General features: G+C 38.6%; 1 protein-coding gene across 1 annotated transcript in view; it reads right to left on the reverse strand.

Annotated features, from left to right (window-relative positions):
• ATP10D (ATPase phospholipid transporting 10D (putative)) overlaps positions 1-21,477 on the reverse strand; it is a 31,027-nt gene extending 9,550 nt beyond the window's left edge. The window contains 15 exon segments of the mRNA XM_066317047.1: positions 480-789; positions 1,921-2,105; positions 3,280-3,406; positions 4,280-4,386; positions 4,548-5,163; positions 7,166-7,354; positions 7,996-8,216; positions 11,670-11,922; positions 12,067-12,194; positions 13,028-13,159; positions 13,913-14,019; positions 15,206-15,291; positions 19,065-19,269; positions 20,210-20,404; positions 21,153-21,477. Of these exon segments, the coding sequence (XP_066173144.1) occupies positions 480-789; positions 1,921-2,105; positions 3,280-3,406; positions 4,280-4,386; positions 4,548-5,163; positions 7,166-7,354; positions 7,996-8,216; positions 11,670-11,922; positions 12,067-12,194; positions 13,028-13,159; positions 13,913-14,019; positions 15,206-15,291; positions 19,065-19,269; positions 20,210-20,404; positions 21,153-21,454 (3,163 nt within the window). The 5' untranslated portion in view covers positions 21,455-21,477.
• Between the last annotated feature and the right edge of the window lie 425 nt (positions 21,478-21,902).

A 21,902-nucleotide genomic window follows, 5' to 3' on the forward strand; every position in this document is an offset into this window, starting at 1 on the left:
AGACAAACACCAGAGAGTTCAGAGAAATACATTTTTACGGCCAACACTGAAAATCCCTAAGGAAAACAGGATTAGAAAGTGGGAAGCCAAACCAAACTGAGCCATGATCACCAAACAGATAATAGCTGTTCCTTTTGTCAGAATTTAGCTGGCATGCTGCACCAGAATGTATGGGTGCTTTAAATCCTCTGCCTCCTTATTCTGGGGGGTTGAGATGCAAAGAAAAATGCTCTCACTTGCTGCTTTGCATGTTACATAACACAGTATGACTGATGCTGTTCTTACTGCTTTATACTGAGGTAAGTTTATGGACTAAATTTGCTACTTCATTAAGACAAACATTATCTTATGTCAGAGACAACTACAATTCAAAGGATTATCTTGCTCACAAAATCAATTCTGTGACAGATATTAATAAACAAGAAAAGAAACTGGCTTCTACTTCTTTGCAGAGAAAGGAGGATAATCACAAGACTCACCTACAGCTAATGTCATGGCCTTTAGCTTACTTCGCACCAGTTTGACCAGGACACTCTTCTGCAGTGGTGTGGCTTGGCAGCAGACTACAGCCCGACATTTTTCTGTGAGTTCCAAGAAAATATTCTGTAGGCTGTCATGAAGGACATGTTCTAAAGTCCTTCCATCAATAACCAGGCCAGCACTGAACCCTTGAGCTTGGGTGGAGGGACTTGCAGAGACATTCCCAAGTTTCTTACTGGTTTGTTTTTTGACAGAAGCGTTCCTCTGGATGGCTTCTAAAATTTTACTCATTACCAAGGCACAGGCATCCTAAAGACAAGAGAAAGGCATTTTATGAAATACTGTTTCTGCTCTCCCTCCTTTTTCAATTCATAAAATACGTATGGGAAAAAAAGGTCAAAAGCTGTCCTTGAATAGTATTTATGTTAAAAGGCTCAGACATGAGGCTGAACAACCCTTTAAAATCACAAAGGATGCAGACTGTTAATAAAAGTGTCTGTGATAAACTTTGCTTAAGCAGATTTGCTTGGGTATTGCTTTAGGAGAAGAGAGAAAAACCTAAGCAAGCCAGAACTAGCAGGACTAGCAGGACAAGAAACCATTAAGCATTCTGTAATATAAATACAGCTTTGATAGAAAACTTTTTGCTGTTTGTGTTCCTTTTGTGTGGCATGCAAAGCCAAAAGTGCACTTCATATCACATTACAGGTGAGCTGCCATAAATCACTGAAGAACTGGCCTTGTGGAATATTTTATCAGAATCAACATAAGATGCTCAAAAACTTTGTGGTATCAATACATGTAAAGCACATGTAACACAGAGAAGATTCATCTTCTTAAATCTTCTCAGCATTTTACCTTGAAATGCAACGGTATCAAATCCTGGTTTTTATTTCTAAGCCCAGTTAGAGGAAGGAAGAGCACTTCTGCAAAAGTTCTTCATTCTCACTGTCAAGTAAGACACTAATTTCCCAGCAGAGCAAAAGGAAAAGTGTTGGCACAAATCAAACTCGAAGCTTTCCTCAAACACAACTGGACTAAAACTCCTTCCTTTTTTCACTTTATTTTCTCTACAGTTACTTCTAGCCACACTATCTTTTATGACATATACAAATTGTATTTCTTAAGATACATATAAGCAGAGGAAAAAAAGAAAATATGTCTTAAAACAATCCTCAAAATCTGGTCAACTTCTTAGCTTAGCACAGAGAGAAATTAAGAAGTCTATTCAATTAAAATAATTAATCATAAAGTAGGGACTGTATATAAAGAAGCAGATATTACATACACAGAAAGGATTTAATATTTTACCCACAAGGAAGAACAATACAGAAAAGCAAACGTTCATTAGTTTCCCAAGCAAACAACATTTGCTTTTCTGTATTGACCTGTGGAATACCTTACTGAATATTTCAGCAGAGAAGAAAATCTTCAACTCACCCTACTCTGTGATTTAAGAGTGAAGATCCTGTCCTCTGGTTCCAGCAGTTTACAAGCATAGGCAATGTTGACAGCAGTCTCTCTCTTGTCCCCTGTCAACATCCATATTTTTATTCCAGCTTTCCGTAATGCCTGTATGGTGTCTGGAACCCCGTCCTGCAAGCGATCTTCGATGCCAGTGGCACCTTCATTTAGACAAGCAGAAAGATTAGTGCTCTTGTATTCCCAAAACCAAAATGCTCCAAGAGTGACAGGACGAGCTGGTTCTCTGTCTGCACCCACATCCCAAAACAGACACGCTACCATGATGTGCTTGGAAATTCCTGAAAGCAAGCACCTTGGCAGTATGAAGTCATTTAACCTCCTTATTTTAACTTCCATTTCATGTTAGGGCCAACCCACATTGCTTATTGTCACACCAGAGACATGAGCCTACAAGACAGCAGGTCTCCAAAGCAGCTTGACTTCTCTTTGTTGACTTTAGTGGTAAAGAGTACCTGTATATCCTTACAAAAGAATCAGTTTGCAGCACTGCTCTGGCTTCTCTCTAGAAACCAAAGCCAGTGGTCCCAGAATTCCTTTAGTATCAAGGTTTATGGCATTTGCACTAAGCAGATACGACACAAAATGAGGGAAGGAGAACCCTTAACACAATAGGATCTGTCTCTCTTCAGCTTCTAGTATGAGCTGCCTTTACCACCACAGTCAGATCTTTGCACTTTGTTTCCCAAATCTTATTTGCTGGGTGGTTCTCTAAAATGATTATCCCAGACTGCCTGCAGTTTATCTTTCACACACCGACAGCAAACATTTTTTGTTTCATTTCTGCACAGCTGAATGACCTTCAGAGGAATGGTTCCTACAGAAGCATGGCTGACTTCTTTTCTCCATGTTATTACAGGAGAACAGCACAAGTACACCTGCTGTGCCATGAATGCAACACTGATAGAAAATATGCCCAGAAGTGGGGTATCTCTGATTATTTGCACAAGCAGGCCTGTGACTTGTTACTATCATTTCATGTGCCTGTTATAATGACATTCAGAAACTCTAGTGAAGACAGAAAAATACCCAGTAATAACAATAAAAAACCAAACCAAACAAAAAAAACCCCAAACAAACAAAAATCCCAGTAGATTTTTACAAACAACAGGAGAGAGCACCATCTGTCTTTGGTATGCTTTACAACTGATACCAACTTACCAGTGAGATGTATGAAAATTCAGGAGTGATGATAAATTCTAAGTCTGTATAAAGCTGTGTGTTACACAGATTGAGATTAGCACAGCTCTCTGCAAGGAAATTCCAATTATGAACATCATGGGCATTTTCCTGGGAGTTACAGTATTTTCTACCTACCAAGCAAAGTTAGTTTGGTCTCAAGCCTCATGGCAGATTCAAGCAGCAGGTCCTCCCTATTGTCAATGCTGGTTTCTGCTAAAAAATGATGATTTAACCACTCTGCATACTCTGCATCACTCATCACCTACACAGGGAGGGAAAACATACGGCATGTATCTATACTGGGTTTTCAACAGTGCATCTAAAGTGCTCTCATGGTTACTTCTGCTGCCCACATCCCGAATCTACAAGTTCAGCCCCTGGCAGCACTTTGCTTACATGCTCCAGGATGTCTGTGGATTTAGTACAATGTTTAGAGTTGTTAGATTACTTTCCCAGGATACTCACTGGCACTCTGCAGGTTCCTGGGGCTGCCTGACAGATTTCCATTGAGATGGAAGGCAGGCAGGGCAATGTGCACAGCTGGCTCTCACCACTGCTGCTCACCTGCAGTGCTGACACTGCCACAGAACCACTGCACAGCTGGGTACAGCTACACAGCCTGTGCTTTCACTCTGCATAAGGCTTTGTAAAGAGGCTTCTCACCCGTTTCAATCTCTAGGGCATTTGACTTCCGAGCAACTTTGAATTTAAAATGGAATCTCAAAATACCACTTCAGTTGTGCATCCACAGCTTGTACCACTGCAAACTGTTTGTGAAACCCAATAAAACAGGGGTGACTTAATCTGTTTTCTGTGTCCAGAATTCCACCCAGGGTAAGAGTCACACAAGGAGACCTGCTAGTGACTCCTAAAGAAAAATCTGGCTATTTGACATCCTCTATTTTAAAATTACAACGCTATGATCTTTGGCATCCTAAACTGACAATTGCAATCTAACAAACATCAGGAATTGATCTGGGATTTCTTACAAATTCCTTCTCACAGAACATCAGGATAAACAAAACGTAGCAATAGAAGAATCTCTTCAGGAGGCGTGATGTTTGCTCATTGGTGATACCACTGAGGCTGGTCACAGACTACAAACATTCTTCAAAATATATATTAAAAGAAATACCTTCCTAGCAATACACAGAGTCCGCAGTCCTCTTCTGGCATAGTCATCCAAATGCTGCTGGGTTCTTTCTTTAATCTTCTCTTCGATTTCAGAATTATTAGTATGTACTATCACACAAAAAGATGAGAAAGCAAATTCAACAGGCATGTTTAGGCTAAATTTAGAGGAAAATTTTAAAGGTCTAAATACAGTCTTTAAGCAGCAAAATGTCAAAACTTATCATTAAAAATGATAAGGGCAAGCAAAGAATTACAAGTTCGATAGCTACCTTCAGATGCAGTTCTTAACAAATCCATCATGACTGAGTCTGCACCTTTTGTGTACACCACCACTTTGTTGGAGACTGGATGCCGAACCACCACTGACATCCTTTTCCGCAGTGAATCAAAAGGCAGGATATGCAAGAGCTGAAACTTTAAAGAGCCCAGACCTGCAAAGTCCACAGTTACTTGATCTGGAGTCCTAGACTGTAAAACACATTTATAAGCCCTAGCAGCATGAACCAAGGCAGCTTCATCTGGACTCTCAGCTTCATAACACAGCTTTGGTATGGGAGATAATTCAATAGATGACACAGCCTGGTTGGGTTCACCACCAGCAGCTACATTCACTAGATGTAGTTCTCCAGGCACCTGAGAATTTTCTGGGCTGTCAGTATTGTGAGGCTCAGAAACCCTTTGAGCAGCTCCATCCAACGTAGGTGAAGCCAGTTTCATTCTAAAAACAGACAGTTTTCTCAGAAAACTATTGGGGCTTTCAGATGATGACTCCTTTACACTTGAAAGTGGGGAAGAACTTAGTCTCCAGACTGAAAACCTCTGGAACATTTGCCTGATTTCCTCAAGTGATTTAACAGGCATCCTACTCAGCGAAGAGAGTCTCATCTAGAACAGAACAGAAAAAGTATTTATGTTAAATTCTTCCTGTTTTATTACATTAAAGAAGGACACCTTACAAAGCATGTATGTTTCATAATGAAAGTAGTGTTTTAAAATTTACCATGGGTTTGACTGCTTGCATTAAAGATGGCCAGCTCAAGTAAAGATGAAACCACATGAGTACAGTAAACAGCCTCTATAAGCTGTGAAAGTACCTCAGGTCTGAAAATTGGATGTTTCGGGTTTAATTCATGACTTCATGCAATACTTCTTTTCAGAACTCTCAATAATGAACAGAATTAGTATGACACTCTAACTTTTAGAAGTTGTGGCAAATTGAACTAAACACTTCAATTCTTGCTCTGAATTAGCAAAATACTTGTGAAGAATAAACCAACCGCCTCACACTAACTAGCTACAAGAATTTCTACACATACAGTACCTTATCAACAGTTTTTAATGTTCTAAACTAAAACAGTTCCCCTGTGGTCAGTGTTATAGAATAATTGGTTTCCTGTTACTCAGAACAGCTAGAGAGGTAACAGCTTACAGAAGTAAGGCATACATGGCTGACATTCCTTTCTCATTGCTGGCGAGGATGTAAGGATGAGTTATCAGGAAGCATGTTCTCTTTGGCCACTGGAAAGCAAAAAGTAGCAACAAACTGTGGTTCAGTTCCTCCACAGTTCCAGCCAGCTGCAATGTGTCTCCATTCAACATCATGGAAACACAGACTAGGAATATCCTTTCATTGCCTCTTTGCATGGCAACACTGAAATCTCCTACTGCCTTGAGTTCTTTCCTGTAGTTCAATCATGAACTCAGAAACCTCCTTCCATATTGCTCCTCCCAATCTACCTACTAGTGACCTGGAGATCTTCCAGCCTGCTGGCAAGTTATTCAGACATATTGTTCTCAAAAAACCAAGACTGTCACCTGTGTATTTTTCTCCATCCCATTTAAGGAATAGGTAATTATTGACTACAAACTCATCTGCCTCATCCACACATGGATCTCTAGGCTACCTACTACACTTTCTGGGAATGCTTGGAAGCACACTGAAATACCAGGCTTGTTTATACATAGGGGACACTTCATACCTCACAGGATATGTTTTGTGAATGTCTCCAGCTAGGCTTACCACCTAGACAGACACCAAAATCTAGTTCTGCACATGTCACTAATATTTTTTTTCATAAACAAAAATCAATGAATGTACATCACCAGGTAATGAGAGAAAGAAATCAAAGCTGAACTTGGGAATTATCCTGCAATACAGTCAAAACTGGAAAAAAATAGGGTTATGAAAAAATCAGAAGATTTTCAAAAAAAGTAGTACTATTTTTTGAAAAAAGTTAGGCTGTGTGCACTGAAAACAACAAGAGGTCACTCCAAACTACTAAACCAGGGCAGCCTAGCAAATGCACTGCTAATTCGTGGTGATACACATGCCACATATGTCAAGCTTATGTCATACTGGAAAGCAATTTTTCTTCAGACTAATATACATATAAAACTTCACCTTCCATACTTTTGCTGAATCTCTATTTGAATAGTCAGGGAACAGGTAAGAGCATTCTCAGTTTCAATATTCTGTGAATCTTCAGTGATTATTCTTACTTTTCAGCCAACAATAACCTATTTGTGAAGGTAACCTGAGTGTTAATGTATTCTTACAGGAAGTTATACCCATATCTAAAAAACCTCATAACTAGAATATGGAAATAATTACAACTGCAATTTAATCTCTGAATTTGTCTTGTAAAAGTTACAAATGGTCACAGAAACAGAAAGACTGAAGCCAATTTACAGCATTGTTTTTATTCATTGACTCACTGCACTACATGGTTTTACAGTAATTCCCTTCTTTCTAATAGGACAAACCAGCAGAGGTGAAAAGGGTAATTTGTAAAAGGTCAGTTAATTGTATTTTTCTTTTTGTAACTGAACCAAAATGAGATCAGCTACTTGCAAATATGGCCAACAGCCAAAAGCAAAGCCCTCTTACCTTGTGACGTGGTTGATTGGGGCCTGAAACTACAACAGTATTACAGATTGCCAGAGCAAGAAAGAAGTCAGTGATATACATCGTCTCCAAAGATAACTTGCTGCTACCTTCTTCTGATTGTTGACAGGAATGAAAAGAAATTTGACTGAACTTCTGCAGCAGCTGTGTGTCTGGTACAACATCTGTTTCCTATTATGAAATGAACAAAACTGTCCATCAGGTTATAAACTTAGTCTCTGGAGGTTAAATCACTTACAGATGATCCAAGTATAGAAGCTCATAAAACTTCCCTCCTGTGCTGAGTTGGTTGTATCAGGAAACAGAGGAACACTGACATCTTCACTGTCCTGTTCTAGTCCACTGAAAATAGCAAACTTCCTGCCCAAAGAGGTAAACACTAAAGGCTTAGTTCATAGCCTTAGACACTTCAACAGAGATTAAGTAGGATGAATGGTATCTAGACACCTACAGAAGCAGAGTTTTTCCCTCTCATAACTTCAAGTAAGTATTGGCCATATATATATATGTTCTATTAAAAACAAAAGAAAATGCTAGAAACCTCTCAAAATAAAAGAACATACTGTTATTAGGTTGGTAATTTCATTTGAAGTGATCATGGATGCAGAGCAGTAAGAGTCAAAGTATACACCTTAATGAACCAATGTCAGTTGTAAACTGCATGCAACCAAGCCATTGTGAGACCTCTGATTTTGGTGGAAGAGAGAAAGGATTTCTTAAATGACAACCAATCTTAACAAATGGGAATAAAAGGAGATAACCTCCTGAGTTAATTCTGAAATTTAGCATCAAACCCAACAGCTTCTACTTACAATGGGACTGCTGAAAGCCATGTCTCCTGAGTGGGGAATATCTCCTGCTTCATCTTGCCTTTTGAATGCAGAGTAACTACCAGACAACTGATTCAAAGGTTCACACTCAGCTTGGCAGTTGTGCCCCTGACATTTTGGTGTAGGGGTTGAAGAACTACACTCACAATCAGCTGAATCCTCATCCTCTGAATCCATCTCTTGATAGGATTCCAACCTCTTTGCTAAGGAAAGGGAAACAAAATTATTGTTCCATGAGCAAAAAGAAACATGCCCAAAATACCACCTAAAGTAAGGAATTAGTTATACAGTTAAGAATAATCCATCATTTATGAAAACTTAAACCTGTAACAAGCCACCACACTGTCTTCCTGTTTGAGCAGCATTCTACTGGATTGAATCCAGAAGAGGGAACAAGAATGATCAGAGTTCTACGTAATATGAATCACACAGACACAGTAAAATAAGCTGGAGTTACACCACCTCCAGAAGGGAACACTGATGGGAGTCAATTGCACGTTCAAGTGAAGGGAAATTGCACAGAGATAGTAAATAGCCTGTTTTCTGCGAACACTGTGGCTATCAGAAGACACAATATTGTGGCACGATGGACTCAGGCTAGGTATCAACAAAACCTTGTCAGAGATGATGAGACACATTAGAAAGGAATGCCTGAAAAATCAGTGAATAGGAATTTACTGGAGGTCCTGAAGAAATAAAACAAAGAATTTCATAAAGAATAATAGCAACAATTCTGCTTTAGGCAAGAAAAATGGGAACAGACTTCCCGATGAGTTTTCTAGCCATTATGTTATGATAAATTAGGATCGTATGTCAGGGGTTTGATAAATACAGTTGCTTGTAGAACTTATTCAAACTGTGTTTACTGTTTCAGTATTGGGCAGTACTCTCAAAAAGATACACATTTTCTGATTTTTCAATCGAAAAGCAAATTTCAGTAATCAAACTTTGCCTGGACATGTGTGACACCTCTGTGCCAGAGATGTAAATGCAGTTCTGCCCCTCCCCACAAATCAATGGTGGTAAAGAACCTCTGCAGCAAATGGAAACACTCCTATGCTATAATGTGCTTGATTAAGAACATATCCAAGTGTTTGCACTGGAGTTTTGAGAGTGTTTGACCACACGCCAGAAGTTCAAATCTCTGGAAAGCACTGGAACTATGTACACTTCAGCTTTCAAGTTTTACCCCTCACTGTGAAAACAGCATTCCATGAGCATACACTAGCACTTCAGTGCCTAAAATCCACAGACAGCATGGAAAAACTGTTCTGAGAGCTGTGCATCGCCTATTTATTTCATTAAAGTCTTAATACAAACAGTAGAATCCTATCAAAAAAACCAACATTAGAACACACTGCAGACATGTCCAGCAACACCACTAATTCCCCATTTCTTTATTTCAGGCAGTGCCAACTGTATGAGAAAGAAGTGAAAAACAGGATGTCATTCTGTTTTATGCAAACAGAAAACGTATCCACAGGTCAGTCCCCAGGTCTGTTGTTCTAAATGAGATGGGAATAGGTATATTATGTCATTTGCCAGTCCTGTATTTTTTACTGTCTTCTCTTTCTGCAACACAAAGAATCCTGTCCCCCATCATGCTATTCTGATGAGTCCAAGGAAACAGAGAGACCAGAGCTTCCACCTTCCTTGGCAGGCCATCTTCCTGATATCAACATGAAATTAGTAACACAGCTCTGTTCAAGAACAGGTAAGTGGGAACATAACAGACTGTGGTTATCCACAACTACCAAATACAGAATCCCACATGAAGCATTGATACCTTTTACGGGAAAGCAGCAGCACTGCATGTGTTACATACATTGTATGTATGCCCTACAAACACTTAGTATGTGTTTGTAGAGGCAGGTTTGGACAGCACATGCCCATTCTGCTCTGCTTCCAGGCTACTGAGAAGCTGCATGATCTGTCTGAAGTAACATGTGGCATCTCCTACAACACCACGCTGCTCCACTGCCATGTGGAAAGTGACACTTTATGCACATGTCACTTTATGCCTGGGGGCATCTCTGTGGAGGATTATACTGAATCACAGGTGTCCCCTTACCCTGGGAAATACAGATATAAACACAGAAATACATGTTCAGATTAGGCAGGTTCTATGCAAAAGACTGCACTGTGTTGCACTGCAACTCTTGCCATATGTAGCAGGAGCCTTGCAAACAGCAGCTCCATGAATCCAAACAAATACAAACCAGGGGTATAAAACAGGACTTCCAATGGTTTTCAAACTGATTTTCAGGGCTCATGTAATTTTTAATTTGTTAGGAAGAAACACATGTTTATCATCCAGGGAAAAGACAGGGCACAGGAGGCAGTAATCACACTAATAATTTTGGAAAAAACTTTATGTGAACTACTAGCAGAAGCATGTGGAAGCATACTTTCCCTGGCACACTGAGACCTAAATCAGCCACAGCTGCATCACTCACCCTACTCTGGTTTCTTTTCTGAAAAGTTTTCCATGCTTTAGGAAATGCTCTGAAAATATAATGTGCTTTTTATTGAAGTTGTTCATTCATCAAGTTCAAAACTTACAAACATTTTTTCTCATTTTGCTGTTGTCATCCTTTCCAGTACCATTATGCAAAGCCAAAACATCTGGGAACCCTCATCATAACACTTCCAAGACATGTGCAGAAACTGCTGCAAAATTTGTCTATAAAATCTGGTCCTGTGACACAACAAAAGAAGGGCTGAACTGATCCATTGCTGTGGCCAGCAGGGTGTGCCTTTTGCATGTAGTTTTGAGCAGTTCTATCTGGCAGCAAACCCATCAAAACCACAAAGAGGGTTTACTACACAGCTGTGCCTCACATGTCCACCCATCATTAACACCTCACCTTTGATCTCCTCCAGTATTTGCACTGTCCACCAGCAAATGTCTGCAGGCATTAGTACATACACATGGTAACTGTAATAAATACTTTGTGGTTTTATATAATTAATAAAATGGCTAATTAAATCATTCATATCACTGCCCAATTTTCTCTTGTGCCTGGAGCTGTATATTCTCCCAGCTCCCAGAAGATGTCAAGCTGGCTTTCACAAAATATATTTTGAAAGATCCTACGCTTTTAGATAATAAGACAGCAAGTATTCATTAACACTGCTTCTTGACTTTTTGGCTAATAATAAGCAGCTGTGCAAGATCTAAGTAAGAATACAACAGTGGTTTTCAATGAAGGCACTTACATTTGCAGCATTAACACACACGGACACACATCTGATTGAGCTGTACCTTAAAATTACTGTTAAATCATGTATTAATACTGTTAAGCATGTGTTTAATTTGGGTTACTATATCCTCAAGGGCAGGACTATGTCAAAGTGGAGTCTTAACATACACTATGTAAAGGCTGTACACTGCTAGGATGGTCAACAGGATGTTTAAACCTTAAAATGCTAGGTAAGCGTTGTCATTCCAGTAGGAGAGAAAAAAAAAAAAAAAAAAAAAGAGAGGAAAGACTAGATGGACAATTTTCCAGTTCTGTTCTGGGTTCTGAATATTCCATGGAGAGAAACAAAACAGAGTAGGCATGACTTCTTCCATAATGAGTAAAGAATATTTAGTTCATGGTATCAAATATGTTGGAAAAATGATCCAGGTGAACAAAGGTTTAGTGCCTTACCATTTTCCTCATGGCAATACTCCTGTCCTGCAATGCTGCATCTCCGAAAAACCATCTTATTTTCAGTGAGAGTTCCAGTCTTGTCAGAGAAAATATACTGAATCTGGCCAAGGTCTTCAGCAATATTTAGTGCTCGACACTGAATAGTTGAGTCTGTTTTCTCATGGTAAAAATCAATGTCATTCTGTATTAAATAAATTTGTCCCAATTTGACAATTTCAATTGAAATGTAGAGAGAAACAGGGATCAAGACCTACCAAAACAAAACACAGGGATTACATAAAACCAAAGACTTTGGCCAGTTACAAACACAAAGTAGCTTTACTGAAGCTGAAGAGTTACTTTAAGGGTACAAATGAGATCAGAATACCACCCATGTGCAAAGCAGACTAGTTACCTGTAATAAAATTATCATCGTCCAGAACATATAGAAACCTGCTAATATTGGAGGACTCGATTTCCCATCTGGCCTGGGGATGTTAAAAAAGGGTACTTCCGAATATGTACTTAACCAAATTCCATGACCTTGAAAACAAGAACAGGACAAAGTCAATCAGTTTTATGTAAAGTGTATCACGCCTCAGGGTTATTGTGTTACCTGTTATACTCTGCAGTTCTTAGTAAGCTTTTAAACTATAATTTTATCTCTTGGGTTTTTTTTTTTTTTTTTCCCCCAATAGGAGTCCCAAGTATCAATGCACACATGAATGAACACCTTACATGCATTCCATCAACAACATCTATACAGCATGTCTCAGAAATAAAGAAATATTAGCTACACTTCACAAACACTTTTTTACCTCCAAGAAAAGTCTCTGGCAATTAATTTTGTTATCCTTGCTTGTCCAGGTTTTAGTCTACCACTGAGTACATCATCATGTCATCATTTTCACGTGTAATCTGAGGAAGTTTTATTTAACATATTTTAAACATATATTAAACACCTTTATGATCTGTCAGAAAAGTTAGTCTGTTTGGATTTACTCAAGCTAATCATTTAACCAACTCCTAAAACATCAAATCAGCACAACTCTAGTCCCACTAGGCTTCTAACCTCAATGTGTACATGTATCACATGTTGCCTGAAAAATCCTAAGAGGAAGTAGGAGTTTTGTAAAACAGGCAGTGAGAAAAAAGATAAATCAAATGGAGAAACAGGCTCCAGACCCAAAACTTCACATTTTAACCACACTCCAGATCAAACGTGACAACATGGACTTGAACCTCAAAGCACTTGCAACTTCCAAGGAATTACACATGGATGAAGGCTGACAAAATCAACTAGCCCCAAAATAAAACACTAACCACTGTAAGGCTGAGAGAGGAAAAGAGCATGAATCTGAGTGATTCTCACTTACCTATTGCACCAGTTAAACACATCAAAAGTAGAAGCAGTACACACCAAAGAATATCAGTGTTCACTTTTCTTTCCAATTTACTGCGCTTGTAATGAGGGCCACGGTTATTCAGCATAGCTTTGGTTTCATGACCTGCAAACAAAAAAGAATGTTGAAATTCTCTAATAACAGGTATCACAACTGCAAGTGCTTTATATTTCTAAAGCTCTGAGAAACAGAATATTTCTATTAACTAATGTTAGAACAGCCATTATAAATATGAGCAAATTAGATTCTCCCACAATACATGAATTCTGTCCTAAACAAAACTGAACAAGTAAAATCAAAATCTGTCATGTATACGTTAACTTTTATTAGCTTACATTAACTGTCACTAACATTTTTCCTACAGAAACAACATCAGTCTCTACCCTTCCATACTATTTCTAACATTTTCTACAAAATCCTACACCTGTGTTACAACTATCTGGCTGGATACATCATATTGATGAGTGTAAAAACCTCTGTCCTTTCTACAAATTGTAGAACAGAACTAGAAGAACAACACTAGCTTTAGTTTTGGTTAAGAAGAAAGCCCTAAGCAAGTCATGCATTTTCATGTCCATTTCAAAATCTCAGTTTACCATTGCAACTAAGCTGAGGACGAGGACTGTTCACCCACAACAGATCCTCCCTTCCAGGAATAACCAGGGGTATCAGTTTTTTACTGTTAAAACAGAAAGAAACTTAACCCAGATATGCATTCTTAACACTTCTAGCTACGGCTGCCACTTACTGGATTCAGGCTTTTATCCTCTCAATTCCCCTCTGTGCAATACTGTTTCTTAGGGCACACATTTATCTTGTTTGCAAGGCAGTCTGTGAAAGCCAAGGCAGTTCACTAACCTGCATATACCACTATGCCTACCACAGCTTCTGTGTTTCTTACTGTGCATCCTCGGAGCAGTAAGTTTTCCTTGCTGAGACCCACTCGATCCATGTTTGAATGCTCACTGCAATAAAAAGCATATCATGTCAGCTGTAGGACTCCAACAATTACCAATCAGGCTTTGCAAAACCATACAGGAAGAGATTTCCCAAAGAAGCTGCATGTCGCTGACTGCAATCCTGACATCTCTGACTGGACTTTTCAAATGAATGGAGTAACATGAAAGCAGATCACCCTTGAAAATCTGAGCTTGCAGGCACTGCATTACAATTCTTTTTGCATTTAAAAGCCTAGCACTTGCCATCTGGCACACGAGAAATAGGCAACACTAGTGAAAAGAGATCCAAGACAAATACTGGAAACCTGAAACCCTATCCGACTTGGATTATCAGAATCAGAAGATATCTGAAAAAAATATAAAATGTCATCTAAATATACTTGTTAGTACCATCACTCCTGTGGTATATTTTTAGTGCAGCTAGGCCCACTCCTTGTCAAGGTGCTTCCTCAGACACTAAGATTTATATCAGACACTTAGATTTATACGTATTTATTTCCATTCTCAATATCTAATGGGTCAGTGTGCAAAAGGAAGAATACAGACATTCTAACTCTGAAAACCTGAAAACAGGTCATCCCATAAAACAGTATTTTGTTTTCTTATTATCTATAGAAAGTCATGGACCTGTGAGAATCAAAGAATCATAGAATAGTTTGGGTTGGAAGGGACCTTAAAGATCATCTAGACCCTTAAGACCCCTTCCAACCCTAACCATGAAGAAAACCCCTAACACAAACCCAGGCTGAAGAAAATACACAGATAGGTAGACCGGTCCAAAGGAGTTGGATCAATTGATTAGAGGTTACACAGAACAAATCACAAAAATAGGAAAGTACACAAAAGTAGGAAAAGAAGCCAGTCCTTCTGATTTCCAAGTACTGTAGATACCATACCTCATGAAGAGCAGATTTAAAATAGATATTTCAAGTATGAAACACACACTTGCAAAACAGCCTGAAACAAGATGCTGAAAATATTTAAAACAAAACAAAAAGCACCAGCGCCCCATCTGCTGCTCAGAAAACCCTTCTGGAGCTCTGTCTGTTGTGCTGCACTCAGAAAAGCAGTGGTGCAAACTAACCTCTATCCATATTGTTATTTCTTAAAGCAAACATTACAAGATCTCCGAAAATTAGTAAGAATGGCAAAGCAAACGACAATAGTTTAAAAAGCCACCAAGCCTACTTACACAAAACCTTGGAAACGACTGAGGTCGTTGTTAGGACTTTCACACTCTATTCTACTGGAAAACTCTTCTGGATCAATTTCAGAGACCTACATCCATGGGAAGGAGAAAACCCCAGAGAATTCAGACAAAATGTGACAGAACTTAAAACCATCATAAATTCAGAGGTTCAGATACTACTATCTAACAGTTTTGCCTCTAAACTGTAGGTTGCTGGTGGTGTTGATGATCTCCTATCCAGTATAAATCCAATATAAATCAGACTTACACACCACAGGACTTCCTAGTACATATTAAACACTGGCAAGTATCACTTGACTTGCTGATATTTTGAGAACACTGGAGAGGAAAAAAATGAGTGGAAGGATGAGTGGGAAGAAAAAGAATGCAAAAGCAGTAAAAACATCTGAAAGGCAAAGATTTCCCATGGATTTTTTTTTTCATTATATGACAAAATAAAAAAGAAGAAACACTGTCTTCTCTGCAAGTAAATTTTTTGCAGACTTTTTTTTTCAATAGTATGACCAGGACGGTTTCTGTGCTAACACAAAACAAGCAGGTAGAACTTTGCAGTGATGATTGAGTACCAAAGAAAAGGCTGTTAAGAAAGACCAGAAGTACATGTTGCAAACAAAGAGTGCGTGAGCTCTTCAGAGAAAAGTCAACTGAAACAAATCTGTATTAATAAGAATGAAACATGACAAGAAGTAAGAGAAAAGTCAAAAGGTCTTATCTTTGCAATTACCTCCTATTGCAATTTAATTTCAATTAATGGCATATGCTTCTAGTCTCCAGTGTAAAACAGTCTTGCCTCTAGCATAACTGACTAACTCTTTAGAAAGTAATTTGCTCTACTCTTAAAAAAATCCCACCAATGACCAGTTTAAGGTTTCAAACTCCCAAGCATAAGTCTCTAATGCACAGGTGTTACTGAATATATCTTCTACATAATTACAGGTCTGAGAAGGCTGCACTCCATCAACTGGATGACTCTACACTGGCAGAATTGCAACTGTGAGCTTAAAATCCTGTAAGTAGAATTTAAAACTCAGGAGACATCATATTGTTAACAAGTACTTTGTTAGCTTGATTAAAATACTCCGTTTGCTATGTTTTGCTGTATTGATGTGTTGCACTGTATTAACCCAAAGTCAGTATGAACATAGCCTTCAACATACAGATACATTCAGTTTCTTTGCAAATTTTTCAAGAATTTTGCACTGTACAATGATTACCCAAATAAGAACTACTCTCAAAGTGAAATAGCCAAAGCAGTCAATTCTTTTCTTCTACTGTCTGGAAACATCTAAATCTATGTTACTGGTGGAGCTTCTTGTAATATACCTTGAAACGGCAAGCACTGAAAATCTGTGTGTAATCTTTAGTCAGCATAAAACAGAAGTTATAAAAATTATGTCCAAAAGCAGGTATCTTGATATAAACACTCAGATCTTCCTGGATTATATGTTTATTTTCTATGTTTTTCATTACAAGTGAGATTTTGGTAAAGCAAATACTCAGAGTAGAAGCCTTTATGTTATTTCTTGAGAAGTTTATCTATGTTTCCTGGCATAAAAGAGCAGAGATAAATTTTGGCAAAATTAGAATTACTTGGATTTTGTGTAAAGGTCCCTAAAGAAGAGAGACAATAAAGATGGAAGAGTAAGGGAGCTAGAAATGATAGGGCCTGCATCAGACTCACTGAAACGGGGAGATGCAGATTCCCAAGACCAAGCCTGCTTGCTTTGGCTGTGCTGTATTCCTGACACATACACCATTTCATATCAGAGCATGGGAATGGAGTGGGTGTATGGCTAAGGTAGAAGAGGAGAGCTAGGAATGCCTTTGATCAGCTTTGCTGAGGCTTCCTGGAAGAAAAGAACAATTTACACCAGCTTTGAGGACGCTGCAGCCAGGACTGGATTCAGTCACTGACCATGCCAGCTGAGAAGGAACCAACTGGTGCAGTTCTTTGTTATCTCTTATAATCTAACAGGAAATACTCACTGTTCACAGTGTTTTGCTGCTAATGGCATATTAGCTTCTCCACCCCTGTGAACCCGTAAGTGGTTCAGCTGACCGCATGAGGGGTGGAAGGAAAAGGAGATTAAACTCTTCCTAAGAGGAAGTAACATTTGAATATTTTGAAAGCAGCAGAGCAATGTCAGTTCCTTCAGCCTCAGGAAGTCGGTCCTCATCTGTTTTGTGTATTTCTCTTTGAATGCCAGGATGGTTGAAGACACTGTGTTCTATGCTTCATTACTCACTGCTATTTAAGCCTCAAGTTACTTTCCCAATTTCTATCCTGTTGTCACTTATGCAGTGAAAAAATAATAAAAAAATCATTATTCAGATCTTCAGCTCCTGCCTCTTGCTTGAGAAGTGCATGAACAGGTGCCTCACTAATGAACTTGTTCACTGTGTTTCTATTTGCTCAGTCACAAAGAGGCAAGATATAATAACCTTGGAAATAGAGCAGAATAGAAGACTCTGTAGTCCTTGCTTTCATATGTTCTTTCATTTGGTGTTGTTTATTCCTTTTCTCCTGAGGTTAAGAAGCCGTAGAGGTCAGGCATTCAACCCCTTACATGGCACTGCCAGTTTTACTCAGCCTGAGTTTATAAGGACAAATTTCCAGGACAAATAATAAGGGAAAAATCCCCCTGATGCCCAGCTGGAGGTGCACTCGAGGTCTGTGAAACAGACTGTGGCTGTACATTCAGAAACCTAGCAATCCTGGCAAGAAGACTGCAATAACTATAAGATTTTTTTTTTCCTATTTCATGACAAAAATTATCTGTATTTAATTGTGAAGGAATTGACACTGGTTTTGGACAGTATGACTCTTCCTAGAATTTTGGTACAAGTTTTCAGAAAACAAAGAAATCAGTCTCTTTCTTGAGTGGGACTCAAATCAGATCTTGGTAGCAGGAGCTCATATGAGAACTGGGCCACCTCAGTGTGCTGTAAGCCTGAAGAACCATTGGCATTTTGCTTTGTGTAATAATATGTACATACGAAAGGATCAAAAGGTCCTTCCTGCCTTGCTGTTTTTAAGATTAAATCAAGAAATAAAAATAAAAGCAGAACTAAAAATTAAAGTAAGCATGTGACTGTTAGGGGATAAGCAACAGCTTTGTTCATGGATAGTACCTCATGCCTTTGGTATTACTGTACTCACTAAATAACGGCATTTAGAGACAACTCCTCCTCACTTCCTCACCACTGCTGTAAATTCAGAGGCAGTTCAGGTAATTTTATCTCCAGAGGACTGGAGTCTGTTGTTATGGACAATACTGAAGCTCCCTGTTGTTGTTTCAAGCATGGTGTTTCAGCAGCAAGACTGAAGACTACAGAAATGTCAGGATTCTTTAATCTTTTAATATTGTCCTTTTTGTGCCAGCCTCCAGCATTTTGGGTGCTAGGTATAATAATAAAGTATTGTACTGGAGTAACAAAGCATTTGCAATGTGAAGAAATAGTGAAAAAGAAATATCTGCTCTTCTCTCTAGGTCTTCATATAGCACAGAAGTCCCTTTCTAAAAAACCTCCAATTTCCCACCCATGACATGTTATGAACCATAAGTAACTACTTGAGGTTTACCTGAATTGTTACTTTTGCTGTTTTTCATTACTTGAAATAGATCTGTCTTTCTCTGGGTTATGTGAACATGCAAAGATTTGCTCCAAAACCACTCAAGCAACGAAATCAGAACTGTGTTACCTAGTACCTTGATTTTCAGATGGGGATTGCTGAGCTGCCATGAATTAGGCAGTTGAGAGGGCTGAGTTGTTTGGGTTTTTTTAGTTCAGCACCTGTCATGTGAGCTTTCTTATACCACTACAAAAGCACAATTCTCACCTGCTCTGAATATCCTCTCACCACCTGTCTCTGCTTTAGATTGGTTTCTCCATCAAGGCCTGCAGTTTCAATATAACAGATCCCATCAGGGTCACTAGAATATAACAGCACCATGTCAGCAGGAATGATTTCATTACGTGAAAGCCGGACAAAGTCCCCAACATTGACATTTTTCCAACACTCATCTATGTATTTCTTCTCTTTCCTGGAATACATAGAAAAACAGTGATTTTTTTACAAAATGCACATGCTGAAACTGAGAAAAACCTGCAGATGCTATTTGTGATGGCTACCACAACACATCAGAAGTGACATTTTCCAAAACACTTGTTTTTCCACATGGAAGCAGAGCAAGCAAGAAAAAAACCCAACCATTCACTTCCTTTGTCTTTGTATTTTACATCTTGGAATACATTTTATGACAGATATAAAAGAGAAATCATTATGTGGGCAGCACTGATATATACTTAGAGAAGTTTTTTGATGGTTAGTTTAGAATATGATCAGTTTGCATTCTTGTTTTATTATCCATGATAATAACTGCCTAGCAGACTCCCTGCCTGACTTGCACCCACAGTGTGTAACACTGCAGTCCAGCACAGTGGAGCACAGCTGCTAACACTGGTACTGAACTTGTGATGCACTCTACAACAAGTAGAGAACTACCTGCTCCTGTTTGAGGAAATGGTGTCACACTTAGGGTACAACGTGATGCCATTAATGAGCCATAAATTAGCAGCCTTTCAATCTCCATGAAGCCATTTTAGAGGAAGTAAAAATACACCTTTCAAAACAAGCACTTACCTAGTCAAAGTACCTTGGTTAATACAGTATGAACACATGTATGAACCCCATTTGCCTCAAAGCAAAATTTGATTTTGCAGATTTCACACTAATTTGATAACCATTTAACAAAACTGGTGATTAAGTTTGAGTCTCAACTAGTCCCTTAGTGAACTGATCTAAACAGCCCTGCTTAGAGCAAAGGGTTAAGACTAAATGACTTTCAAAGACCTTTTCCAAATTACATTATTTTATGCTTCTATAAGTATCCAGAAGGTAACCTAAGGAGTTATCACTAACTTTTTCACATGATAGTCAGAATCAAATAATAATGATAAACCACAAAGACTGTTGTCTCTTACCTGCTATATACTTTGGTTACTAAGTTGTTTATCTGTCTGTCCATTTTGTACCTTGAGTAATCTTCCAGACCATCCTTCACTGCAATAATTGTCAGAACCCCTAACAGAGGTAGCATTGTAATTTCTTTTTGGAAAGCTTCAACCAGAGGGACCCAATTTAGGACAACCAGAAACAGGAAATACAAATTGGCAACTCTGAAACAAAGAGAAAACACAGGATTTAGCTGTGCTAGCAGACAAAGATCCTTATTTCCCCACTCCATGCTATACAGACATTTAAATAATCAGCAATTTATCTTTTCTTCACCCGCAGTTTAAGGAATAACTATCTATAACTTTGTTTTCACTTTCCAGACAATAGATTACTTAGCAACACAGTTCCTTAACATACATGATCAGGTGAGGCAGAAACCAAGAATTCTCCTGTATTTTCAAAACTGTCCTCCAGGCACATGTTTTCCAGAGTGAGGCACTGGTGAATTTGTACTCTCAGATTTCCAGGTCCTTTAAACTTAATTTTATCATCTCTTAGGGAAGCCATCCTGTAACCTCCCTGCATAGCTTGACAGATAAGCAGTTCTCCAAGCAGAAGGAAGATGAAAAAAATTGGCAAGAGAGAAAGACATGAGGGAAGGGGAAAAAAAACATTTGCAGGAAATAAGCTGAAAATCCTACTGCCAACTGCTGTGTGGCAGTGCTCCAAGAGCAAGGAATAGTTCAACAGTCCGAAGAACAGAATAAGCAGAAAGTACATGAGCTAAAAGAAAAGGATCAGCTCAACAACGATGATATTCAAGAAACTTTGGCCATGTAACATGTATCTTTTCAGAAGTGATAGGTCAGCAAGGGGAATAATTTTTTAATATATAGTAAACCATACAAATATTTAAATAGAAGGATTCAGCTTCAGCAGAATTACCACAATCAAAAAGGAGTTCCTTACCTGTGAAATTGTTCAAACAAATTCCGTGGTAAAAAATTCAATAAAGTATACCTAGTAGTCCGTATTTTGTTGTTCATGTACAGTTTTGATACTTTTTCATACTCTTCTTTAAAATGTCCCAAACAGGGTATCACTATCCTATGTTTGCCAGCAGTCTTTGATGACTGATAGCACTTGCTACTTGAACTGTTGCTGCTGTATTCTCTGCCCTCTGTTGGTATCAGTCGCTGCCAGCAGTATCGGGCCCAGCGGACGGGATCTGCCATTGCCCCTGAAACACTTTATAGTCCAAGGAGTGTCATCCCTCTAGAAATGCCTGAAAATACAGAAAGTTGCACAACAATTCTGTAAAGGCTTTTCAACAAAAAGTCACAGCTACAGTTCTGAAAAAGCCTAGGAAAAAAATTAATTTTCATAATGAACCCAATGCAGACTGTTAATACATTATGTAAGGTCAGGAACTTCTGCTTCAAAGACTGAATTTATCTGAATTTCATCAAACCTTACAGGATCCTATAATATGATTACTCTTTAAAAAGGCACAATATTTTTGTAATAGCAGTCCACCCACGAGTTTCTCATGCTGTAGCATGGTGCAGAAAGGCAGACAAGCTGCTAATTCTGCAGAGAACAGCATTTTGAAAGGAATCCTCATCTCAGACACTTCAGTCTATGCTGATGGTTAACAAACCTTATTAAACTCAGACATCAACAATCCAGCAATATGCATCTGAATACAGCCTTAGACAT

Source organism: Sylvia atricapilla, chromosome 4 (genome assembly GCF_009819655.1).
Source record: "Sylvia atricapilla isolate bSylAtr1 chromosome 4, bSylAtr1.pri, whole genome shotgun sequence".
NCBI classification, from domain to species: Eukaryota; Metazoa; Chordata; class Aves; order Passeriformes; family Sylviidae; genus Sylvia; species Sylvia atricapilla.